The sequence below is a fragment of the Neltuma alba genome, unplaced genomic scaffold (genome assembly GCF_004799145.2).
Source record: "Neltuma alba isolate B1F8T4 unplaced genomic scaffold, ASM479914v2 tig00011874_pilon, whole genome shotgun sequence".
NCBI lineage: Eukaryota > Viridiplantae > Streptophyta > Magnoliopsida > Fabales > Fabaceae > Neltuma > Neltuma alba.
In genome coordinates this window covers 1-22,126 of record NW_021636476.1, presented here as the reverse complement: position 1 = coordinate 22,126, position 22,126 = coordinate 1, and the positions used below count along the sequence as shown (strand labels likewise).

Below are 22,126 nucleotides of genomic sequence, written 5' to 3'. Positions count from 1 at the left end.
CAGAAATATATAGGCCTTTCATGATAACAAATGTGAAATTATTTTAAGAAAAGAACTATAGCAAGCACTCCAAACAAATGAGAGAACACATGTGGCTTACGTCTTCTTCACTAGCTGTCCGGGGTACAGATGCAACAAAAAGTTTCGCATAACTTCTACTATCAAACCGATCTAAAAAGATGAAAAACGCATCAACCACTTAATGTCTTCCTTTTACTCGAATGATGGAGATTAAAATGACTTAAAGGAGGGGGAAGTGACTAAGTTTGTAACTAAGGTGGAAATACAACAGAGTCACTTGTGCATGTGTCTGTATCCGTGGTTTGTCTGTTTCATATTGATAATATTTTAATACGAATAATATCCCTTTTTTCATTGTTACATGGAGAGAAGATTTTAAAGCGGTCTAACAACTATGAAATAAAATTTTTTTGGGTTTACATGATATGAAATAATAAACATAGAAGTTAGGATCACATACTTGAACATATGTGACTAATATGAGAGATGAGTGCATCAAACAGGTAGTCATACAAATCGCCACTGTAACTGATCCCTTTGACAGTAAATTTTTAAGTCTTGCATATTTTGTCATGAAGCTGCCGCTTCAGATTGACTCAAGGAGTAAGTCACCACTATCAACTTGCACCCCAAAGATTACCATCCCTCCCCGCTGAAGCAATATAAAGCCTGGTAAACGCTTGAGTGACCCCTCAAAGGGCGGGGTCTGACAAAAAAAAAAGTATTTTTCACAGAACAAGAAGCAGGACCGGAACTATGAATTCCCCTGCCAGAGGCATAAAACATAAAATTCAAAAGATACACTTATTATCCGCCCCGTTATTTAATAACAAGCAAAACCGGAATCTAGAACAAACTTGAGCTCAAGAGACCAGAAAAGAACTAGACTTATAGAGAAACGCGCGCAAGTAACTATGGATACGTACTTGACATCAACTGTTGAGCAAGTAACAGAAAAGGGTGAAGAAAAATTGCTATCAAACAGTGGATAACAAAAAGAAATGTCAAGTTTAAAAAGAAACAAATGAGCGTTACACTAACCTGGCGAAAGCCCAGAAAATGGAAGGACTCGTTTCTGCCCACCATGTGGTTGCACAAGATGGCTGTCAAACCCGAAACCTCCAGGACCATCCAGTGGCCAGGACCTACCGCCTCTGCCAGGAGACCGACGCGGCGGACTGTCCGCAGAACGATAACGACCAACGGCTTGGGCAGGGCGGAGACCGGCGGTGTCATAGTTCAAGGGATCATCGGAGAACCGTGAGGGACCCCCGGAGGGACGATAACAAGAGCTGGCATGGCGGTCTCCTCTGTGCCTATCCAGCTTGGCCAAGAGAGTGCAACCCCAACCCGATTCTTTGGAAGAGCAGAAAGGGAGACAGGGAAGAAAGAAACTGAAATTTTCTGAGGCAATTGATGGAACACGATTGAGAATCCTGACACGAAGAGGACCAAGAAGACTCGTCCACAGTTACCGTGAAACGTGAAGTGGACGTGACGAACACCGATTTCGCGGCAAGTTCGTCGTTCTTGAATCTCGATTATTATGCATGATGTCGTTTCGCATACTTCCATCAACTAGGCGTCATTGTCGTACACGGCCCCACAACGCATGCCGTCTGGGTCGGGAGCACCGGGCCCCAAAATAAAAATATAATTAAATTATACTTATCTCGCCATCAACTTTTTATAACGTTTGATGGTCACATATTTTAATACTACTAATACTAATTATTCAATTATGTTTATCTAGTTATTTTTTACCTTCTTTGGATCAAATTTAAACAAATTTAAATTATGAGAAATACAGCTGACGTTGTATAGAAAAGAAAAGAAAAGAAAATTACCGATAAAGGAAAAATTTGGAAAATATTACCCAGAATTAAATTAACTTGGCGCGAGTCAAGTGCGTGATCCTATAAAAATTAAAGGTTTTTTTCCTTATTAGAAACGTTAACCTGAAATTTCGCAGACATGATGACTTTTAAATTTTAATTTTTTTTTAAATTAAAGCGGAACCTCCCCCTCATCTTCGTTGTCAGGTCCACGTGGGTGTTTATCCAAAGGGACACCCCACTTATCCCCCCAACTATTTTAAAAAAGAAAGTTTAGCGCTATTATTTATAGTATGTTTATATATTTCATATCACAGGTTATTAGTTATCGATCATTAGCATGTGGATTTAATAAATATAAATACATTGAGCGATGTAATATTATGGCAAAATTTACTGAATTATGTATACCAGTGAGGGTGTATTTTAATATTTTAGATTTAGATTATGATTAAGATTAAGGTAAAAAATTAAGATTAGATTAGATTGATGGAGGACAATATAATAATGCTTGCTGACATTAAAAACAGGACAATATAATAATGCAGGTTTCGGTGCACTCGGCAAAAGCTTCCAGAGTTCGTGTATAGGAGCTGGCTGAGAAATCTCGTGTGGAAGGTCCTCACACAACGATGGCGAAACACGAAGATCTTCCTATTCCAATTTTCGATTCACTGGAGCCTGTGTATGGCGGAGGGTCTATGCTCGAAGAAGCCAAGCTTCGTTTTGACAATTTGAAGTCTAAGTTTCAGAAAGTTTTCGGTCATTCTCCTGAAGTCTTCGCTCGTTCACCTGGTTCTTCTTCTCTCTCTCTCTTCCTTTCTTTCTTTTTCTTATTGATTATTATGGGAACTCATTTTGTTTTGTGGGTTGCAGGTAGAGTCAACTTAATCGGGGAACATATTGACTACGAGGGATATTCAGTTTTGCCGATGGCAATTCGGCTAGATACGATCGTGGCAATTCGGAAAAACGATGCCGAGAATATTCTCAGAATTGCTAATGTGAATGATGAAAAACATACTATGTGTACTTATCCTGCTGATCCTGACCAGGTCGGTTTTTACGTCCATGTTCACTTTACTGCCTAATAATGTGGGTCCCTATTTGTTTTACCCACAAAGTTCAACAGTGATAACATCGTGCCCCATTATTTTACGTTTTGAAAATAAGCTTGTTCTGATCATTAAGATTTCTGGCCAAATTCATCTGTTAGTTTATTTGCTGTTCCTCCGGTTTTCATGTAGGCACTCGACTTGAAGAATCACAAATGGGGGCATTATTTTATATGTGGGTAAGTCAGAAAAGGGAGAGGTGCTGGCGTTAATTATCTTGCAATCGGTCTTTTAATCGAATAAAGAGAAACTGTTAATTACTGGTTATTCTAGGTACAAAGGTTATTACGAATACGCAAAATCAAAAGGAGTGGATGTTAGTAAAAAAGTTGGACTTGATGTTCTTGTTGACGGAATAGTTCCTCAAGGTGTGTTTTTGTCATCTTAAATACTCTATTTGAAAGCCTTTCGTTGTAGATGGAGTTAAATTCAACAAGTAATATAAACTGTTTATTCAGGTTCTGGGCTATCAAGCTCCGCAGCATTTGTCTGTTCTTCTACAATTGCCATTATGGCTGCTTTTGGAGTGAATTTCCCAAAGGTAAGTCATGAATTCTAGTTTGTACTTTGAGGGTTTTCACTTTCATTCTTTTACATCTATGAAAACTAGCTAAATTGCTAAAAGCTGAAATTATTTGGCAGCATGAGAATCATTTTTATAGTACTGATTCAGATATCTGTTTACTTTATATTTCAAGTTGAATGAATATTTTCAGTTTGATGTTTGGAGTGCAAGTAAAACTTGATATCAGTTTTATGGTATCATTGTATTATTGGGACGTAGTTTGTGTGTGTTTTCTAATTTCTGTGACAGTTGAAATTGAATTTATGCATACTTTTACTTTTTATGGATTATAAAATAGTTTATCTAGTTAGTTATTGTCTGCATATGTTTGGAATAATTTATCGATTGCAATTTACCCACATAATAATAAACTGTTTCATAGACAAAATTACCCTATGCTTTCTTTGAAAGCATGCTTTTGCTGTAGAGTATATTTAATATTCTTTTTCATGTGAAAATTTATATTTTACAATTCTAACATTCTCACATTGTTTACAGAAAGAAATTGCACAAGTTACGTGTGAATGTGAAAGGCATGTTGGAACACAATCTGGCGGGATGGATCAGGTTGTGGACATCTTTCGTTTAAGTTGTACTCTTATCCTTCTGGGGGAAAAAAATGAATGTCTCAGTGACTTGTCCTAGAATGGTCTTTTTCTTCAAGTCAATTTCCCATGGTGTTTCGTGAGTGTTTTCTTCTTATTGTTGATGGGTGTCTGGTTTTAACTTTTAAAAGAGACCCAAGTAAGGCAGCGTGCATTCATAATAAATTAATGCAAAGGGCATTCAAGTATCTACCACAGACTTTGCTTTTTATTTACTTTTTTGATTATGTCCATTTTAAAACAAAAAGGGTGTATAATATCTGTCATGTAATGAGTAGGGAGATATGAATTATGCAGGAAGTTAGGATTAGTTAGTTAACTAAAGTTAAATGGATTAAGCTATAAATAGAAGGGTTGGGGTAGTTTGTAATCCAGGCTCTGATACCATTGAATTGGTGGTATTAGAGCCTGAAAGCGAGGGTTTGGAGACTAATTAATTGGGTTTTTTGATCTCACTCTTAAGACATTCAAACATTGTACTGAAATCTATGATTTTCTTATTTTATTTGACAGGCAATCTCTGTCATGGCCCAGAATGGATTTGCCGAGCTTATTGATTTCAACCCCATTCGTGCTACAGATGTGCAGCTTCCTGCTGGTGGGACTTTTGTGATCGCCCACTCTTTAGCAGAGTCTCAAAAGGCTGTCACTGCTGCTACAAATTATAATAATAGGGTTGTTGAATGTCGTCTGGCTTCAGTGAGTATTTTTTGTCTCCAAATTGTTTTCATTTTTTCTCAATTGTCATTTCTTCCTAGAATATATTGGACTATGATAAAGCCAGTGATGAAGAAATGTGGGGAGGGTTCTGATGCATTCAACCTTCTTGTCCCCTCTTCTCTGCTTGGATTGCCTTGTCATTTTCCCTCCCTCTCTCAGCCAGATTTGAATTAGTTGTCTTTTAGTGTGTGTGATCCCATTGTATGGATACTTATAGAAAGTTAATTGTTTAGGTAGATGTGTAACTTATGTCTCCTTATTGCCAATCATATTTTTAAACTCTTATCTGTGCTATTGGATACTGCCCCAGATTGTGCTTGGCATAAAGCTGGGAATGAAGCCACAGGAGGCAATATCAAAAGTGAAAACATTGTCTGACGTAGAAGGGTTATGCGTAACATATGCCGGTAAACATAATTCATCTGATCCTGTCCTTGCTGTCAAGGTATTTAATTTAACATGGCATTATGAAATCCTTCTCTGTTCTTTCAAGTTTTTAATCCTTGAAATTCTCCTGTTCTGAACATTGTATAACATGCAATTTTGATCAATATGGATTTACGTAATTTATTTTCTGTTTGTATTCATGATATTCACATGGCTTGTGCTGTTTAAATAATTGTAATAAAGTCTGCGCACCAGAAAAATTATAATAAAATCTCTATGATACAGGAATTCTTGAAGGAAGAGCCATATACAGCTGAAGAGATTGAGAAAATTACTGAGGAAAAACTTACCTCAGTTTTGAGCGGTAATGCAGCTTATTTGGATGTTCTAAAAGTTGCTAAGCACTACAAGTTGCATCAGGTATTTCTCATCCTCAATGTTGAGAACTTATAATATCACTTTTCTTTTAACAGTTTGATACGATGGCCCAGTGCTCAGTCATCCATGTTAATTATGGATTTTTACTATAACGGTTGCCTGGTTATTGTTTGGTATCTAGAAGGCATACGTGTACCACCTGCTCTAATTGTCACATCTATGATTTTCTTTTTGTGTTGAATGGTGCCAGTGACCATTTATTGCTTTATGATTTGCTATCTTGTTCCTACCATTGTGTGATATAATTTTGATACGTTTTGCTTGTAGAGAGCTGCCCATGTGTACTCTGAAGCCAAGAGGGTGCATGCTTTCAAGGACACTGTCTCGTCAACATTAAGGTAAGCCTTTTGGATTTGGTCACAGCTTTATCTTTTCATGAATGCTCTTTGATTTTTGTACAATTCTTATGCAATGGATATCTCTGGGCTGAAAATTTGATAAAATATTTGGCTGCCCTTGGTATAAAATGATTATGTCCAAACATTGAAGCATGTGTTGAATTGAATTCTATTTTAGGTATCCTGCTATGGCCATTTTTGCGGAAATGCTGCCTGAGTTTAATGATTTCAATTGAAAATGGATGATTGAGCAATTGAAAATTATTGTAATTGAATTCTATTTACATTTAGATGAGGTCCTTCTCTTATGATGAAAACTGGATGATTGAGCAATATTTTGACATTTTACTTCTTTATCTTCGCTAAAACTTCTTGATGATTCATCCCTTGTTTAAATTGAATTTAATTTTGTCCTTCTCTGAAGGCACCATGTCAAATTTTTTAACATTTACCCATGCTTCTCTGTTAGTGAGGATGAAACACTCAAAAAGCTTGGTGACCTTATGAATGAGAGCCATCAAAGCTGCAGTGTATTATATGAATGCAGGTTTGTATTCTCTGCTTATTCTTTTTTTCAGATGATAAGTCTGCTTGTTCCTTTATTTCCATACCTGAGTTGCTCTTGCCCATCGAACTTCTATTGCTTTGATAAATAGTTTGTTTCTTATACTTGCTGTTTAGAGGTCTGATCTGCTGTACAAAATTTTTTGAAGTTATCCGATGAAGCTGTGCAATATGGTTTTTCTTTACTCAATGTACTGTTTACTCTGTTTTGTCTCTGCTTGATATGGCAATCAGCTGTCCGGAATTGGAAGAACTCGTAAACATCTGCCGCAAAAATGGCGCTCTCGGGGCGAGGCTTACTGGGGCCGGATGGGGTGGCTGTACTGTCTCTTTAGTCAAAGAGAGCCTTGTCCCACAATATATCCTAAACTTGAAGGTCTCGTGATAACTCTTAGACACTATTCTGATTTTCCATTGATTATTAGGAAATAACATGTTAATAATGCTGGATTTTGGACATATATTGCAGGAACAATTTTTCCAGTCTAGGATTGACAGGGGGATAATCAACAAGAATGAGCTTGGTCTTTATGTATTTGCTTCCAAGCCTTCAAGTGGTGCTGCCATTTTCAAGTTTTAAGTGCCATTTCAGCTTTGAAACTCTTTCCCATTTCTGTAGCTGGAGCCATGTTAGAGATGGCCTCTTCTATTCTCATATGCATCTTAATAATCAATAATCAATAATTAAGTTAAACCAATAATAATAATAATAATTTTGCTGACAGAGCAATGTAGTTGTGTCTTGTAGTCAGAATGAACAGTGCTGTTCTCATTATGAGTTTAATTATGAACCTTTTTAGATGATTTTCTCAGTCAAATGTTACTGGGCATTCCAATGTTCAATCATTTTATCAACTCAGTTTATAACAACCATAATGTGAACTATAAAATTAAAATTTAAAATTCAAATAGCTTAAAAATTGAGTCATTGATCTGAGATATTCTTGTACTATAAATGTGCACATGTGCTTGTAACTTAATTGTTGGATTATAAGATGTTAAATTATTACGTTGGAGTACAGCCCCACGTGATCATCATGAGAATGGGCCTCAATAATTGGATCTTCAGCTTAAAAGGATGATTCCGCGTCCCAATGGCATATTCTAAATTCTAAATGAGACTCTTTTTGTTTTACATAATCCAGTAGAATCAACAAAGTGTCCCTTATAACGTGACGAACTGAGGTTCTTGTTAGAAGAAGTATTCATATTTAACATCTGATAGTACTTCGAATAGGATTATCTCTAATAGGAGAATATCTATGCTTTAACAAAAAAACAAAAAAACAAAGTATTAGTTGAGGTGGTAAGCAACTTTACTACTGTTAAAAAAAAATACAAATTGAAATCTCAAGAAATATGCTTATTGAAAGAGACGAAAATCCTTTATGATATAAGTCTCAAAGGGAGAAGCCTTTGATAAAATGAAAAAAAGAAAAGAAAAACAGATCTAGTAGGACACGTTCGACTTCATATAATCTAAATATTTCTATTAACATCTTTTCCATGTTTCTTCGTTTTTGAAGCACCTCAGTGCCTCACTCAGGCTTCCTCTTCTTTTCCTGTTCAAGTGACATGAGCAGCTCATAATAAAACATATTTTATAAGTATATAACGTTTTTCTATTTAAAAAACATAAAATAATTCAAATTACATATCGTTTGTTTCATCTCTCTTCCTTATAATGCGTATTAATGGTGACTTAGGCTCTGTTTGGATAGCACCCCAAACCATGGTTTGGGGACCCAAACCATGGTTTGGGGAAAATGCTATTTGGATAGCACCCCAAACCATGGTTTGGGGACCCAAACCATGGTTTGGGGAAAATGCTACCCAAACAGCCTCTCCAAAAACCAAAACCATGGTTTTGGGTCAAAACCATGGTTTTGACTCCAAAACCATGGTTTTGGAAAAAGCAAAATTTTTTTACTTTTGGAGAAAAAAGGGAGAGTGTGTGGGCCTATATGATATGTATCTTGTTATTTTTTTTATAAACATATTTTTTATAAATATATTTAATCTTATATTTTATAAATATATATAGACATTAATTATTTATTAATTATATTATATTATGTATTATTAATTATGTTGGTAAAAAACATATTATTAACAATTTTATTTCTTCAAATTAAAATATATCATAAAATCTATTTTTCTGTAATTATCATATTAACTTATGTTTTTTTTAGTAATTTGTATATATAAAAAGTGTTTCTGATAACAACTATCCAAACACTCTCACTTCTCAGAATCACTTTTTTACAAAATCTATTCTTCACAGAATCTATTTTTTCTAGAATCTATTCTCCAGAATCACTTTTCTAAACCACGGTTTGGTTTCATCCAAACACACCCTTAGTTCATAATTAATACTAAAAATAATTGTTTCTTTCCCAATTTTAATCCATGCAAAAGGCCAATAAAAATTAATTAAAAAAAAGTATTGGTAAACGGGAACATTTGTGTTAAATTAAATTCTACTGATTCTCCAACTCAAGGCATATTTATATTTCTTATTTTACTTTTGAAAAACGGAATTATATTTGTTTTGACGTTTTGGTATGCTGAGTAAAAAAAAAATTTCAAAAAAATTCTTTGTACACATGACTAAAAATTAACAATAAAAGCAATAATTTTTAAATAATAACAACAATGAATATTAGTGACAAATATGAGTATAATATATAGTAAAAAGTATTTTTACCTAACCCTCTCTAAAACCTTTCGTTTTTGGCCACATAACCTCCCTAAAAGCTGAAAATCAAAATAGATTGATTAAAAATGTAAAACTTCATTACCAAAAAAAAGAGCAAGATTCTAAAAGAAAAGTTAGATGGAAAATTGAAGGTAAAAAAAAGAGCTAATTTTGAAGGGAAAGAAAAATAAAGATGACTAAATTGGGGGGAAATTATAAAAAGAAAAAGGATTAAATTGAGGGCCACGGAACACAATGCCAAGCTGGCGACTGTCGGTGAGGCATTTCTTCAATCCTTGGCTTCCTTGCAATTCCATAGTACCCAACACAGCATACCATGTTATGGTTTTGGTTTTAAAATATGACGTTTTGAAAGGATCAAGGTGATCTCCCTGGGAAAGAAAGCAAGCTCCGTGCTTTCCCGGTTATTTCCTTTCCCCATCTTGTTCGTTTATTATCTCTGGCTTTCCTTACCTCTGGAATTTTAACTCTTCCTTTCTTGGCCTATCATCTGATGTGGGGCTCTCTCCTTTCTTGAAGGTTTTTTACCTTTCTCCTTGTTCGTGTTTGTTTGTTGTTTATTGTTATTATGATGGCGGACCCTAGTTTCATGGGGTTGGGTTTTGGGCTTTTGTGGGTTTTGAATCTTTTGATTTATGTGGGATGTATTGAAATTGGTATTGCAAGCGACATGTAACTTCATATGACGTGGGTAATGAGAGATTTGTTTCTGCTACATTTTGTGGGGTTGATTGATTGAATATTTTTCTTGTCATCCCCTCCTTCCGGCGTCAAGTCTGAGATGCACTTTGGTGCTCTTGTTAGGGCCTTGCACGTTTTCCTGGTGATGTTCCTTGCTTTTTTCTCAAGGGTTTCTTGAATTTTTTTCCCCTTAAACTTTTCTGTAATTGTAGTCTGTGAATGGTGCCTTTAGCTTGCAGTTTCTTGATTTTCAATGTAACCGCTTGTATTTCGACCATGTAATGCAGAGTCAGTTCATCCTTGGGATTGCATTTGAATAGTTGGGAATATGAGATTTTGACAGAAGGGCTTCAAAAGAAGGAACTGAGCAGCTTGCAGTTAGCATTGAGAATTTTCCATACGTATATACATTTTGAAACGTGGTCAGTTTGAAATTTTCTGGATTCTCAGTTGTGGTAGTAGAACAGAGAAGGTATTTCTTGATGATTTCTGGCCATTGCTGGTCCTTACCATAGAATTTATGCCCGAGAGGCTGGTAGGAGCTACGTTTGGAAGAAATTTTTGGGCTAGTGTACTTTTGTAGTGTGACAAGAAGAGATAGATTATAGACTGGATTAGGTTTGGGACATTCATGGGGATGGGTCTCATAAATGCAGAAGATAAGGATTCTGAGTTTGATCTTGAAAAAGGGTGGTCTGAAACTGAAGACAACTCAAAGAAAGAATCTAATCCATGTGCTGCAAAACAAGAGAAGTCATTGTTTGCGAAGGTTTCTGGTGGGCTTGTTGGTACAAAGGAAGAAAAGCCAGATTTGTATTGTAATGAGTCGAATTTAAGCAGTGTTTCCAAGGATGTGCCAAGCAAGTTATTCTCTGGACAAGACTCAGTTGACATGGAGAACACTCAAGTAAAGGAGAAACGTAAGAAAGGCAGTAATAAAAAGGCACCCAAACCTCCAAGACCTCCACAAGCTCCATCACTGGACGCAGCTGACCATAAGCTAATCAGGGAGCTAACTGAACTTGCCGTGTTGAAGCGTGCAAGAATAGAGCGCTTGAAAGCCTTAAAGAAGATGAGAGCGTCTAAATCATCCTCTTCCACCACCACCAGCAGCAGCATACTTGCCACGGTTTTCACTATTGTCTTTTGCATCGTGATAATATTGCAAGGTAATGTTTTGTGATTGAAGTGAATATTTATCCTTATACAGAATTGTATTGCTGATACTGTGAAGTGAAAACTGAATTGTGATTAGAATTAGGCTCATACATGATATAACCATCGGAATGTGCCCATTGTTGAGTTGAGTTTTAGACCAATGTAGGTGAACTTTGGTATCTGCTTTCTATTTACTTCCCATGCCAATTATTATTGTCTGCAGAGCTAGACCTTTCTAATCTCCTGATTAAGAGGTCTGTAACATCTCTGTTGTTTACACGAGAAGTCATTATTTGGTGATCGTTGCGTGTTGAATGGAGACCACTGTAGCATGTGTACGATGAGTAATCTCTAATGAAATGCAATGATTTGAAACTTTAATTATCATTTGCTAATTCTAGTTCTAAGGTTCTCTTATTTGATCCCTTTTTTTTTTTGGCCATCTTATTTGATCCTGATTTGGGATTGCTAAGCCATGGTAAAATTTTAAGATTCAAAAGATCAATGAGGCAAAAGCCTTCCATTATAAACGAGTCCTTTTAGATGTTGAGCTCATTATCTTGTCTTCAAATTAGGAATACTTTAATATCCACCGGATCTTGAAACTTGCTTGAAGGGTATTTTATTGACAAAGAGTATCCATGCTCATGCAATATATTTGGATCGTGGATTTTGGTGATGGCTGACCTGACTATATTTTGGATTTGGTTTTATACGTGCTTTCTGCCATGTTTACTCTGTCTCCTCTATCCCCCATTATTCGGGGAAAATTTTCAGCATAAACCTACTTAGAATGCAAGTTGGGAAATTGAGTCCCAGTGACCTGGTAGCCTTTCATGCCATTTTTGAGGAAACTGTAGCTTTCCTGTCTCTTATGGTCCAAGAAATTTTCTCTGCAGGAATGTCATCTGGAAGCAGTTCTGTGGCAAGCTTCCAGGGATCTCCTTTAGTTTCAGCTCAATACCCTCTCAATCCATCAGCAAATAACCCTAATGCTCCCAGTTTATAATCTCACAACAAGCAAGTTAAAATGTAAAATACACACCTTCTCAACCTCTCCTCTGGCTGTAGATCTTTCAACTATATTCATATAACACCATGTTGCAGCCATTTTAATGTCAATTTTGCAATTCCATGGTGTCTTGCAGTTTTGTAAAGCAGGTCACAAGTTCAGATTGGTCAGAACAAACGAGAAGACGCACGGATGAATGCATTTTTTCCCAAGAATAACAATGGTGCAGTATTTGGCCAATATAAAAGGGTTTAGTGTTCTTATTCCTCTCACACGAGCCCTTTTATGTGTTTCGTTGTTCAGATAGTAATTCGCTTTATGTTATGAAACTGAGTGACAGAACCTGGTGAGTAACTTACCCCTTTATGTATATTAATCAATGTTTAGGGGGTGATGTTTCATTACATAGCTGTACTGCTAGTAGTGTTCTTCATTGGCTTTGCCCAATTCTTTTTTTCTTTTTTCTTTTTTCTTTTTTTTTTTTGGTCTCTTTGGCTAATGGCAACTTTCTGTTGCCTAATTGTTTCAATGGTTGTAAGTTGCATAATATTCACCGAGTGTTGAAGGAAAATTTTCCTCTAGATTCTTCAGGAGCACATGACTATCCTCACTTTTACAGAATTAATGAGTGGCCAAAAATTTGGAGATCAAATATATTATTTTAGTAAGCTTTTACAAATCTATTTGAAGTTGTTTTAATTTATTAATTTTCAAAAACTGGGTCTATCTAAGTTATCATCATTACGCATCTTTTGTGGGTTCACCTTGATTGCAATAGCACCCAGTGATATTGAACTAAGGAAAAGTGAAAGAAGTCATATAAACTATAAAGCATATGGCACCATTGACTCTGCTATGCCAGCCTCACAACAGCAATCCCTCCGATATTAAAATTCATGATTGATTCCCTTTTTATTATTCCCTCCAAACTCCAATGAAGACACAAAAACCCTAAAACTGGAGGGTGGGGATTGGTAGGGAATTCATTATGATGTTTTTTAGGTGCATCTATTGCATTCCCCGCTCATGTCTCATAGTCATAATGAGTCCTTTTTCTTTTCCTTTTTAAGACGGACCCAAGAATGTGGATGTTAAAAAAAAAAACAAAAAAGAATTCAAATTTAGCCTCTCTTTTTTGGCAAGAAAAGAGGCCTCAGGCCCATCAAATTTAGCCATTTTGTCGTTTTATATGATACATATGGCACTAGCAATTGTGAACAATAAAAACATGAATATAAAGATAAGATTTGAATTTCACCTGCCAAAAAAAAAAAAAAAGAACACTATCATGTTAAAGCCTTGTCATTAACTAAGAACATGTTCGGTTTTGCATTAAAAATCACGAAAATCATAGTTTTGGTGGAAGTAGGGATACCACTTGCATCAAATAAAATCATAATTTTGGTATTTTCTTACGTTCCCACCAAATTGTAGGTTGTAGTTTCTGTCTAGGAACAGAGCCAGGAAAGTTTCTCCTTCTCTGAATTGTTTCTTTTATCTGGTAATTGTTTGATCTCTTGAAGGGAACACATTTTCTAGGAAACTTAACCTAGCTTGCAAGAAAACACAAAAAGTTTTCATTTACGGGCCGAAAGGTGTGCCAGCCTTATTATCATTATTGCTCTCAATTTTCATTTGAGATGGTTGGATCTTGTTAGGGTCAAATGGGGTGTGCCAGTTTGGACCTTTTTTTCTGTTTTTTTAAAAGGAATATATTGAGGAATAGTTAAAACATGTGATCTCACATGTGACACCTCCGTCTGTCAACCAGAAAAGAAAATACTAAGGAAAAGTTGACCTACGAGGCTTCGCCATCTGATAGGAATTTGACACCTGTAACATCTGATCACGTTCACCGAAATGAGAAAATTCCAGATGCTTGGGACTGAAATTTGTTTGTTTTTTTCCATATGGTGATTTTGTTCTAGTCGTCTTCTTCCTCCAAGCCCACTCTCATATATTGAACTATGGCCACTATCTTTTCTTTTAATAACCACCAGAGATTGAGAAATGGCAGATAATAGAACCTTTTGGACAGCTGCTTGAGACAAACTTGCGAAATCTCAAGTTTCTCAAGATTGACTAATTTCTTTGGAGGATTATATCACTTTACCTCTTTTAAAATATGTTACAGATTAAAATATAGTAATTAATAAACTAAGCAAGTAGATGTCGGAAACGAATAAAAGATCACATTTTGAAACGTTTTCTGCGGAACTGGACTACAAAAATAAAAGGAAACATAGTATTCAAAATGCTAATAATCTTTGTATATATGACTAAAATGCTGAAGCAGAGGACATGGTACAATGATGAGAAAACTCGACAGTGACGGAAGAATACCTGCTTCAAAGTACAAATATATATAGTTTTGTACAAACCCAATAAATAACAATCCAAATTAGAGTAATGCCTTCTAGATCGGGGTGAACGAAAAATTAACCCTTGAGTAGTAACTTCATTATAGCAGAAGCCACACCAACAAGCTTCTGCAGAACCCCATTTCTATCCCCCAGAAGAGACTTATTCTGAGCAGAGCCTGAGAATCTCTTATCACAATTATTGATTTCTTTGGCAGCATCAGAGATACAGTAACTGGCAAACCCAAATCTGCCTTGGCTCACAGCATCGGCTGCTTGTGGAAGAGTGTACTTGACGATAGGTATGTAAGACTCTGCACAGAAAGCCAAGGCTTGCTCTAACTGTTGATCTGAAGTCTGCTTGATGAGCCCTTCTATGTAATTCAGAGTGTCACTTGTATTTGCCAGAAGGTTATTCACCATTACAAGAGCAGCCCCTTTGAGATCAGGTTTTCGGGTGAGAGGATTTGAATGGAGGGTGGCGATACAGAGGTCATAAAAAGGCGTCTTTCTGCATATCTGGTCTATGAAATCGCCATTACTGCTTGTATTAAGGTCAGAGGATTGGTGGGTTGGTGTGAAGAGAAGTGAAGCAACCAGAGCAAGAAGAAGAAGTGGAAAGGAGGAGGAGGAAGAAGAAGAGAGTACAGAGGCTGAGCTGAAGCTTCTCATTCTTCTGTCTCGAGAGAGAAAATGGCGGATGAAGAAGAAGATGATGGAGGAGGAGGGAGGGCGAATGTCTCTGATGTTCGTGCCTGAGGCTGACTGCTATTTATGGTTAGTTTGGTCGTTTGGTGTGTTAAAAATGGGGAAGTTAGTTTGTCGCTATTTGGAGAAAAAGAAAGAGGTGAAAATATTTGAAATTTGTTGTTGGCATACGTTTAGGATTTGAACACAATTAAAAAGAAAGAAAGAATATTTATAAACAAATTTAGTCTATGGAACAGAGATGTATAATAATCATATCATGTGAGTGAGCATGATTAAATTAAAACGTTTAATGTCCAAGTCTAAGAAATGGAAAGCGATGAGGCAGCTGTAAAATAATTGGAACAATGCATTTGTTAATGATGAAGTTCGAAGCATTATTTGAAGTCTAATCATGTGTGTGTGTGAGAGAGAGAGACTGGGAGGGAGGGAGGGGGTAATTGAAATTTGCAGGTTTTGAGGATACCATGGGCTGGAAAGAAGGAAAAGGAAGAGGTGTGTACACAAAGTTTAAGGTTTGAGGAGCTTGGGGCTGTCCCATGTATCACGGATGTCCTTTTTCTTCTCCTCCTTTTTCTGTTGGTTCTGATCCCATCACTGATTGATTCTGGGGTTCATGGGAGCCAGAGAGGGGAGAGAGAGAGGTGTGAGAATCAAAATTTCAAGTGAGGCTATAGCTTTGGTTCTTAACTGGGCTCTTGTGTTTTTCTCAAACTTTACTCCTTTCGTTTTAAAATATAAACTAAATTTTATCTATTGTTATGTTTATTAAAAAACTAATTAAAATCAATTTAAAAGAAAAAATATGTGAGGCATATATTTGTTTTTCTTAGTACACCCTTATTCATTAAAAGAATAAGTAAAAGATGTAATAAATGAATTAAAGAGGAGAGATAATATATAGAGATAAAATTAAAAAAATCTCATTAAATACTTGGACAAAAGTAAATGTTATTTTATAAAAAAAATAATCCCTTTAAGAAAATTTACCTTATATTTTGAACCGGAGGGAGTACTATCCAGATTGCAGAAGGTACCCCTAGTTTGTATATGATTTTACTTAAATTTAATAAATTGTCTTTTTATAAAAAAAATATGCTTTTTATTTTTGGTAGAATGGCATTTAGGTTTTAAAAAATAAATTAATGACAGGTGGATATTTTAGTCTCCAGTAAATTTTTAAAAAATAGTTAGATTAATATCTGTAACTCATTTTTTCAAAAAAAAAAAACCGAACCTGAGCAGTATTAATTTTATTTTGGGACTTCAATGCCACATCATTTTCATCTTTAGTTAAAAATATTTTTGAAAAAAATTTTTCCCACTGAATTCTTCCACTCACCGCATTCGTGTTTCTGTGCACACAGGTTTCGGCTTTTTTCACTTTTGTATGAATTCAAGATTTAGAATATTCATATTTATATTTTTAATTAACTTAAATTAATGTTAATTAAAAATTAAGATAAAATCTCACACTCTCCAAGGACTACCTAATTCCTGTATTAAAAAAAGATGAGACGGACAGAACAACAACAGCCAATGCACTGGGGAAAAGAGACATGAATAAACTAATAATTTAATTTCCTTTTGTTTAATTATTTAGGTCCCAGGATTGAAAATACTAATACTTTAACATTGTTTATACATACCTAAAAACTCAATTAACAAACAAGATTGCCACTCTGTGTCCAAGAAAAGGAAATAACAATAATAATATGATTGCCACCTCATCCGTACCGTTCCATGTGTCAATTGATACATAATTAGCATTGGAGCTAACAACAACAATCATAACGAACAAATTTCCACCATTTAAATCATCGAAATTCTAAAAATTCATTCAAAATTTGTTTTCTTCTCTTTATCAAGTTAAATAATTTTAACAGTGTCAGGGATTTGTAATCCAAACGACATCAAGAGTTTTCCTTAAATTTTTTTAAACATGATATAATGATTTTTTTTCCAAACATATGCATCTTATTTCAAGTCTGGACACTTCTTCCAATAAAAATTTAAATATTAATTTTCCTATGTGAATGGTAACAAAATAAAGTAAATCTAACATCTTTCTTATGGGTATGGTTGCATTTATAAATAAAAATAACAAAAAAAAAAAGCATGTTTATAGCCGAACAAAACAGAGTGTAATTCATGGGGAAAACTCATTTGATTGTCTGAAATTTTGTTGGTGGTCCCAGAAAATTCTGTTTGTCTTTGTAAGTCTAGAGCTCAGGTTGGCATTCCATCATTGCGTTACTGTTCATTAGGATCATTTCTGAAGGGAGAAAACAGAGTTTTCTGTTTTTTTTTTTGGATGATAGGAGAAGACAGAGTTTTAATGAGATTTCTTTAAGATCGAATGCCTCTCTCATGATTATAAGTATATTAAAGTAATTTAATCAACTATAAAAAAAAAAATTGAACCTTTTGTGTGCGTGGGTGCTTGTTTTCTTTTATAAATTTTATTTTGCAATAATTACAAGAATCTTGGTTTTTGTTTTGGGCTATGGGACTCGTTTGATGAGCTTAATCCATACTTTTGTCCTGTTTGGATGGGGAAAAGATATCAAGAGAGAGATGAGGAGAGGTAATCAGAGTAATAATGTTATAACTCGTCCATCCTATTCAAATGAAAAAAAAAAACAATTACTTCTTTTTTTTCAAAATTACTGCTAATCTTATTCTGACGGATATTAAATATGAATACTTTTAGATTCAAAATTTAATTCGTGTAAAACTTACCCCTTCGCTACAGACTCAACCCATCAGTGATTAGACGAGCTCTTGATATGGGAAAAAACCACGAACAGCGTATTTGCCGCCCAGAGTTGATAAAAGACAAAGCTTGTGAAGTGGTGGTTTTTTGTCTGCTCTTCCTTATCAATTTAGCCCCATACATTTATTGAATTTGAATAAGACATGTTAATGCTCTCCGTGTGAAAACGAGAAAAAACAGAGGAAAAAGACACACCAATACTTATCCCCTCCCAACAATTCCCATCAACAAAAAGCAGAAGTGATTGTGATCTTTACCACGCCAATACCGTTAACTGAACTTAAATCATTATCACAGCAAAGAGATCATTCCAGGAACAAAAATCTAAAGCAAGTTTCTGACAATAGCTGCAGTAACTTGAGCAATATCATGCAGAGCATTGTTCTCTGGTGTGAGTGGCGATTTCCCAGAGGAGAAGCCACTTTCACAAGAATTGGCTTCCAAGGCTGCGTCATTAGCCCCATCTTCTGCAAACTTAGGATCCCCCTTTTGCAGAGCTGCAATAGCTTCTGGAACATCAGCTTCTAGAACTGCTCTGTACTGGTCTGCACAAGAACGCAGGGCTTGCTTTTCCCTATCACTGTGGCTTCTTCGCTGAAGCTCTTGGCGGATTTTGGCGAGGGCTTGCTTGGCTTTGGCTTTCATGGCGTCCACCATGATGAGAGCTAGCCCTGAGATGTCAGCATCAGAGCTTCGAGGGTCTGATTTGAGGTATTGCAGACAGAGGGCTTGGTTTGGAGTGTGCTTGCAGGTTTGTTGTATGAGGTTGGCATCGTTGAAGGAAGATGAAGTTGCAGACAGAACGTAGAAGAAGAGGAGGAGAGGTAGGAGCTTGAAGTTGGTCATTTTGTCGAGAAATTGGTATTATGGGAAACTGTACTGAGAACTGAAAGATGATGAGTAGATTTTTATGAAGGGAGTGGGATTTATATACAGTGAGGAAGAATGGGATTGTGGCGTGCAAGGAAGGGATGAGTTATGGTGGGCTTGGTTTGTGGGCTTGAGGGTTTATGATGAGATGACTTTAGGCAAAAAGGGAAGGAGTTGGAGATCAAAAGAACAATCCGGAGATTCCATTATTGCCATTAGAGTTGCCACAAAGACACGCCTTTCTTTATTTGCTTTTCGGCCAACGCTCTATCATTCAGTGGATCGATTAATAATGATTATTGATAATAGTTGGGCTTGTAAAACGGAGGCAATTAAAAACAAAGGGGATTGAACCCGACGTGAATCGAACACGCAACCTTCTGATCTGGAGTCAGACGCGCTACCATTGCGCCACGGATCCACATCTGGTCCTTGTATTTAAACTTATATGAAAACGTATTTTTAGATTGTTTAAAAAGGTCATTTACTTTTTAAATATTTTATAAAAATCAGGAGTTATTTTTTAGGATTAAAATATTTTAGATTGCCCTATTAACATCATTAATCTTTGCATAGAGACTAAAAATACTAATAGAACAAAATTATAAGATTTAATATTTCTAAAAAATGAAATAATTTAATTAAAAAAACCATATAAGTATCAAATTAAATTATTTAATTACGAGTATGAAACATTATTTTTTTCATTGCAAGTAGTAGCATGTGAGCATATGCTCGTAACATCAAGCCCACAATATGATGCAAATAAAAGTAACGATGTTCTCGTTCGATCACAACAGTGCAACGCTTCAATTTTAAGGTGCAAGATATAATTTAAAAAAAAGCTAAATTTTGAGTAATATTCATATTACCAATATATATATATATATGAAAAAACTTGGATTTCACATTTCGTAAAAAAAATTAATTACATAATTTCTTTAATATTTTTCCATTTTTTTTACCAACAATAGTTTTGAATTAATGCACAAAATATAATTAAAATGATATAAATGAAAGCAAATATTGTGGGGTTCCCCCAGTGACTTAAATAATAAGCACTCCATTAATTATGGACGTTGATTATGAAGACAAGTCGTGTCAATATGTTCGCGGACTTGCCCATATCATATGTCTTCCACTTTAATGTGATGTAGAAATTAAAAACCCTAATACTATGCAACCAGATGGGCAATAATTACCCCTTGGAAGATGATGTAAATTTAACTTCCTCTGATCTGTTCGTATTAATTTCTTTTTTTATAAAAAAAGTTTACATTTCAAATTCATAGCCAATACAAAACAATATGCTAAATAAAATATCGGCTAAGTACTTTTGATCCTTTAATTTTGTACAAGGTTTTAATTTAGTCTCTTAATTTTAAAAAGTATACTTTTAGTCATTTAACCCTAAAATTTTTTTAAAAAAATGGTGACATTAAGATCTTAAATGTTGAGAAAATATTTTCAAATGCTAACATATGATTTTAATTTTAAAATATCCATGATTGTTGCAAAAAATCATCATCAAAGCCTAATAATTTTAGAATTAAAGGATCAAATGTATGCTTTTTAAAATTAAAAGACCAAATTAAAACTTTATACAAAATTAAAGAACTAAATGTATACTTTAACCATAAAATATAAGATATTGTTGGGAAAAGAGGACGGTACCTCTAAATTTTATTAATTGCCCTCGCTTAAAATGGCGGAGGAATACCATGGTTACATTAAATACTCTCACCATCACAAATAAAATACAACATCTGACTTATACCCCAAAAAAAAGTTTTTTTTTTAAAAATGAGACTTCAAAATCCTATTAACCTATGAGTAATATCCCTCCAAGACTTCATTCATCAGGGTGGGTGAAGCACTGAATCCCAAGAAGAAGGCTCCCTGCAAAAGTTTTTCTCATACAATAATGCTAAGTGGCATTCATATATGCCAAGCGAATAATTAAACACAAGGGATTCATTAAGTAATCAATCAAGTGTATAAATAAGCAGATAGACAATCTACAGTATCCAATCCAAAAATAATGCAGAAGCACTTGGCTGACTTACTAACCTTTTAAGCTGCTCAAATTAACTTCATAATCACATGCATTTTTGTTTGTCTGGGTGACATGCTTGAAAAGAGACGTATTTGAGATACACTTTGTCAAAGGTGCAAAAAGTGCCTCTAAAGCTGTTTAAGTTTGATGGAATTTCCATTGATCTACCATATGCCAAACTCAAAGCTATTGTATGTGAAGAGTCAACAAATTCTTGAACGTCCATGCTCGATATTTCCTACTGAATAAAATTAACTAATTGTTTAGTTTTGGTGCCATGGCATTGTTCTGATTTTTTCTGACCTTTGTCTAACAAAAAATTCCTTCACGTCTGTTATTATTCCCTCATATATTGGGTTGCAAAGCCTTTAGTCAAACCATTCTTCACAAGGAATAGCTGGAAAAACCTGTCCGTTCCAAATGTTGAGGTAAGATGCATGCCACTCTGTTTTCTCTCATGTCATCAGGTTCTCTAACTTATGTCACTTATGTCTAGGTAACACAAAATAAATATTAAACCAGCATAATTTCTTGCTGATTAATTTGGGAAACAATAACAGAATCCAATTGGTCCTGTTTTGCTTCATTCCTCTTAGGCCGTCTCGGTTTTCTAGCCTCTCACGCGCAAAAACTGTTTTCAGGACTTCCAATCTATGCTGAGATTTCTTAAATTGCGGGCAAAAAGGCGAGGAGTGCATGGAACTGTAAGTGCATTCGTACCAGAGTAGCATTCACTTACATTGTCTGCTTCACTTGTGTACTTAAGTGCACAAGCTTTAAAGCTTATGTGAAAATACATTCTTGTTTACAGTCCTTGGTTATTTGGGAGGAGTTCATTTGGCTGTCCTTGCAGCTTTTATTTGTCGAAGACATCCAGATGCCTCCTTAAATGCTCTAGTTTTGCACTTTTTTCAAACATTTGCCTTTTGGCCCTGGCCTAAACCAGTAATAGTGCATGAAGGGGTATTCCCAACAGTAACAAATGTTATAGAGACACAATCCTTGATGCCCATACAGCTTCCATCTAGTCCTCATGAGTATTGCCATTCAAATATTATTAGAAGCATATTCTATCGAATTAGGACCGAGTTTCTACAAGGATGTAATATGACAGGGGGTTATTTAAAAAAAAAATCAAAATTACATAGATAGCTTTTTGGCATCTTACTTGCTGCTTCGTTGATAACATTATTCACAA

At 35.2% G+C, this 22,126-nt stretch overlaps 4 protein-coding genes and 1 non-coding gene across 5 annotated transcripts; 2 read left to right on the top strand and 3 right to left on the bottom strand.

The window, feature by feature from the left end:
• The first annotated feature begins 2,415 nt into the window (after positions 1-2,415).
• On the top strand, positions 2,416-7,447 carry LOC114718864 (galactokinase). The gene is made up of 13 exons (XM_028904308.1): positions 2,416-2,651; positions 2,733-2,911; positions 3,104-3,150; positions 3,245-3,339; positions 3,430-3,512; positions 4,035-4,103; positions 4,655-4,840; positions 5,172-5,306; positions 5,534-5,668; positions 5,954-6,024; positions 6,494-6,571; positions 6,823-6,964; positions 7,058-7,447. The coding sequence occupies exons 1-13, from the start codon at positions 2,489-2,491 to the stop codon at positions 7,166-7,168; spliced, it is 1,494 nt and encodes a 497-aa protein (XP_028760141.1). The 5' UTR covers positions 2,416-2,488; the 3' UTR covers positions 7,169-7,447.
• Positions 7,448-10,275: 2,828 nt separating this feature from the next.
• Positions 10,276-12,591, top strand: LOC114718865 (uncharacterized). The gene is made up of 3 exons (XM_028904309.1): positions 10,276-11,157; positions 12,046-12,178; positions 12,295-12,591. The coding sequence occupies exons 1-2, from the start codon at positions 10,620-10,622 to the stop codon at positions 12,153-12,155; spliced, it is 648 nt and encodes a 215-aa protein (XP_028760142.1). The 5' UTR covers positions 10,276-10,619; the 3' UTR covers positions 12,156-12,178; positions 12,295-12,591.
• Positions 12,592-14,381: 1,790 nt separating this feature from the next.
• On the bottom strand, positions 14,382-15,412 carry LOC114718866 (cell wall / vacuolar inhibitor of fructosidase 1-like). The gene has a single exon (XM_028904310.1). It carries the CDS (start codon positions 15,188-15,190, stop codon positions 14,597-14,599), a length of 594 nt encoding a protein of 197 aa, XP_028760143.1. The 5' UTR covers positions 15,191-15,412; the 3' UTR covers positions 14,382-14,596.
• Positions 15,413-18,100: 2,688 nt separating this feature from the next.
• On the bottom strand, positions 18,101-19,149 carry LOC114718877 (cell wall / vacuolar inhibitor of fructosidase 1-like). The gene has a single exon (XM_028904328.1). The coding sequence runs from the start codon at positions 18,846-18,848 to the stop codon at positions 18,327-18,329; it is 522 nt and encodes a 173-aa protein (XP_028760161.1). The 5' UTR covers positions 18,849-19,149; the 3' UTR covers positions 18,101-18,326.
• Positions 19,150-19,221: 72 nt separating this feature from the next.
• On the bottom strand, positions 19,222-19,293 carry TRNAW-CCA (transfer RNA tryptophan (anticodon CCA)). The gene has a single exon. It is a non-coding gene; the product is annotated as a tRNA-Trp (tRNA).
• Between the last annotated feature and the right edge of the window lie 2,833 nt (positions 19,294-22,126).

Bases quoted from the DNA above. Each gene is read 5' to 3' on its own strand.
- LOC114718877 (XM_028904328.1), bottom strand. From the start codon at position 18,848: ATGACCAACTTCAAGCTCCTACCTCTCCTCCTCTTCTTCTACGTTCTG.
- LOC114718864 (XM_028904308.1), top strand. From the start codon at position 2,489: ATGGCGAAACACGAAGATCTTCCTATTCCAATTTTCGATTCACTGGAG. The intron at 3,513-4,034 runs GTAAGTCATGAA...CATTGTTTACAG, and splicing joins TTGGAGTGAATTTCCCAAAG to AAAGAAATTGCACAAGTTAC. The intron at 6,572-6,822 runs GTTTGTATTCTC...TATGGCAATCAG, and splicing joins AGTGTATTATATGAATGCAG to CTGTCCGGAATTGGAAGAAC.
- LOC114718865 (XM_028904309.1), top strand. From the start codon at position 10,620: ATGGGGATGGGTCTCATAAATGCAGAAGATAAGGATTCTGAGTTTGAT. The intron at 11,158-12,045 runs GTAATGTTTTGT...TTTTCTCTGCAG, and splicing joins CATCGTGATAATATTGCAAG to GAATGTCATCTGGAAGCAGT.
- LOC114718866 (XM_028904310.1), bottom strand. From the start codon at position 15,190: ATGAGAAGCTTCAGCTCAGCCTCTGTACTCTCTTCTTCTTCCTCCTCC.